The following is a 1,959-nucleotide window of genomic DNA, read 5'->3' on the forward strand; positions in this document are numbered from 1 at the left end:
CACCACCATAAATGATATCCTAAAGCCGCCACTGTGTTGGACATAAAGTGTATCATGCGTGGTGAGGCATTATGCTCTTAACATTATTATTATTAAGGTTACCGTGAGGGGGTAATGCAGTGTAATCTAATGTAGCTGAATTTATATAACTCTTTATTTAAAAGTCTGAATGTGTTCGAGGTGTGGACTAGTATAGGTTGTACACAAATCTAGCGTATACAATAGAAAGCACCCACCTGCAGGCCTAAACATTTAGACTTGCAGGCCTACCGCTGCAAGTCCAGCTTGACTAGCTTCTACGAGAAGCGAATCTAGTGAAAAATCAGAAGGATACGTATATTATTACAATATCAATCATGCACCATAATTATAATGGCATATTCATAATAACAATCAGTCAATCAACCAATCAATAAATGTCAGTCAGTCAGAGTTAGTCAGTCAATCAATTCATCAATATATCAGTCAACCGATTAATCTGTCAAGTAATCAATCAGTTAGCCTGATGATTGTTGATTTTCAGAGTAGACAAAATGGTTAATCTACTGTAAAATTACTGCATTGATAGTTAGGCTATTATTATTATTATTATTATTATTATTATTATTATTATTATTATTATTATTATTATTATTATTATTATTATTATCTAATAATATAAACTTACCTAAAATAGCGTATGCTTCTTTTAAGCCCGAGCGAACCTTCTTCTTTATTATACTCCGAATCATCTTGTTTACCTTATGAAATACGATCTCGGCATGGACACTTCAGGAGGAGAAAATTGGATGGATTTTTAAACCTATAGTTCAAAATTACATTTTAGCATTAGGAATACGCATCCGGATAATGCGGAAAAGTGAATATTCCTCAATAGTCTTACTTCCCGTTGATAAAATCCAGGTGACACCATAAAAACATCCATCAAAACGTTTTAATTGTCATTAATGTGTTCAAATAAGTTACAATGAGACAGACACCTATTATATTTTTCGACATTTACTGCCTACTAATGGCCTATATTACCAGTCAATATAATACAATAACAATAACAATGTTGTTTACTTACCTCAAGTTACACTTGTTGTCATCGATATCTGTGATGGTCCATCGCTCCAAGATGTGGAAACTATCTGCATACATTACACCTTTGTTTTGAACTTCATTCTCTATCACGTGACAATTCCTAATATCTTTACTCGGGTCGCGTTTCTAAGATTTACATAAACAAATTACATCAATTTAAACCTTCAGTTATGTACTCATCGCTTGCGTTGATACTGTGTGTAGAGATACAGATTACCGGTAGCTAATAATTTCGTCAATGCACAAGAGTACACGCTCATCTCAAAATCTTACCTGTATTTCTGTTACTTGTGACGACGACTTTTTAACTTTCTTTTTAAGATGATAACGATAGCTAACGAGTCTTTTTTCTTTCCCAGATTCCATTTTCCATTTGTCAATTGAGATTTCTGAAGTAAAGCAAACGAATCAAATACCGGACCGGACGAATGAATAAATGCTTGTTAATATTATAAGTCAATCGTGACGTCATCACTGCAACTGTCACTGTTATTTCTTATTCCCAACAGTGCACAGTTTACTCGATCTATTTTCGGTTTATGTGTAAAAGGCCAATAATGCATTTTAAAAAATCTCGCGGGCATTGGACAGTAATATTTCATGAATGATAATAATTGCAGTATTGTTTGTTGTCTTTAAAAAAAAAAGAAAAAAAAAAACAACAAAAAAAAACAATAGGCCCTAGGCCTAATATCCCTAGTAATAAGTCTCTAACCTGTGCATTTCCTTGCTCGTATGTAGCTGAGGTAGAACTCTGAATTGTCTGCGAACATCATATTATAAAGTGTACCACGTGACATATCATAATCCTTTTTCAAATATTCTTTGAATCCAACTTCCTCTAAAAAAAAAAATGGATGTTAAGGCTATATG

At 33.2% G+C, this 1,959-nt stretch overlaps 1 protein-coding gene across 1 annotated transcript; it reads right to left on the bottom strand.

The window, feature by feature from the left end:
- Positions 1-26: 26 nt before the first annotated feature.
- Positions 27-1,927, bottom strand: LOC117116563 (the record flags this gene model as incomplete). Its single annotated transcript, XM_033260631.1, is given in 5 exon segments — positions 27-311; positions 668-768; positions 1,070-1,212; positions 1,360-1,475; positions 1,802-1,927. Coding segments are annotated over 5 exon segments (545 nt in total), but the record flags the coding sequence as incomplete, so codon positions are not given.
- Between the last annotated feature and the right edge of the window lie 32 nt (positions 1,928-1,959).

The sequence above is a fragment of the Anneissia japonica genome, unplaced genomic scaffold (assembly GCF_011630105.1).
Source record: "Anneissia japonica isolate Jap-2015-1 unplaced genomic scaffold, ASM1163010v1 scaffold48879_len1959_cov211, whole genome shotgun sequence".
NCBI classification, from domain to species: domain Eukaryota; kingdom Metazoa; phylum Echinodermata; class Crinoidea; order Comatulida; family Comatulidae; genus Anneissia; species Anneissia japonica.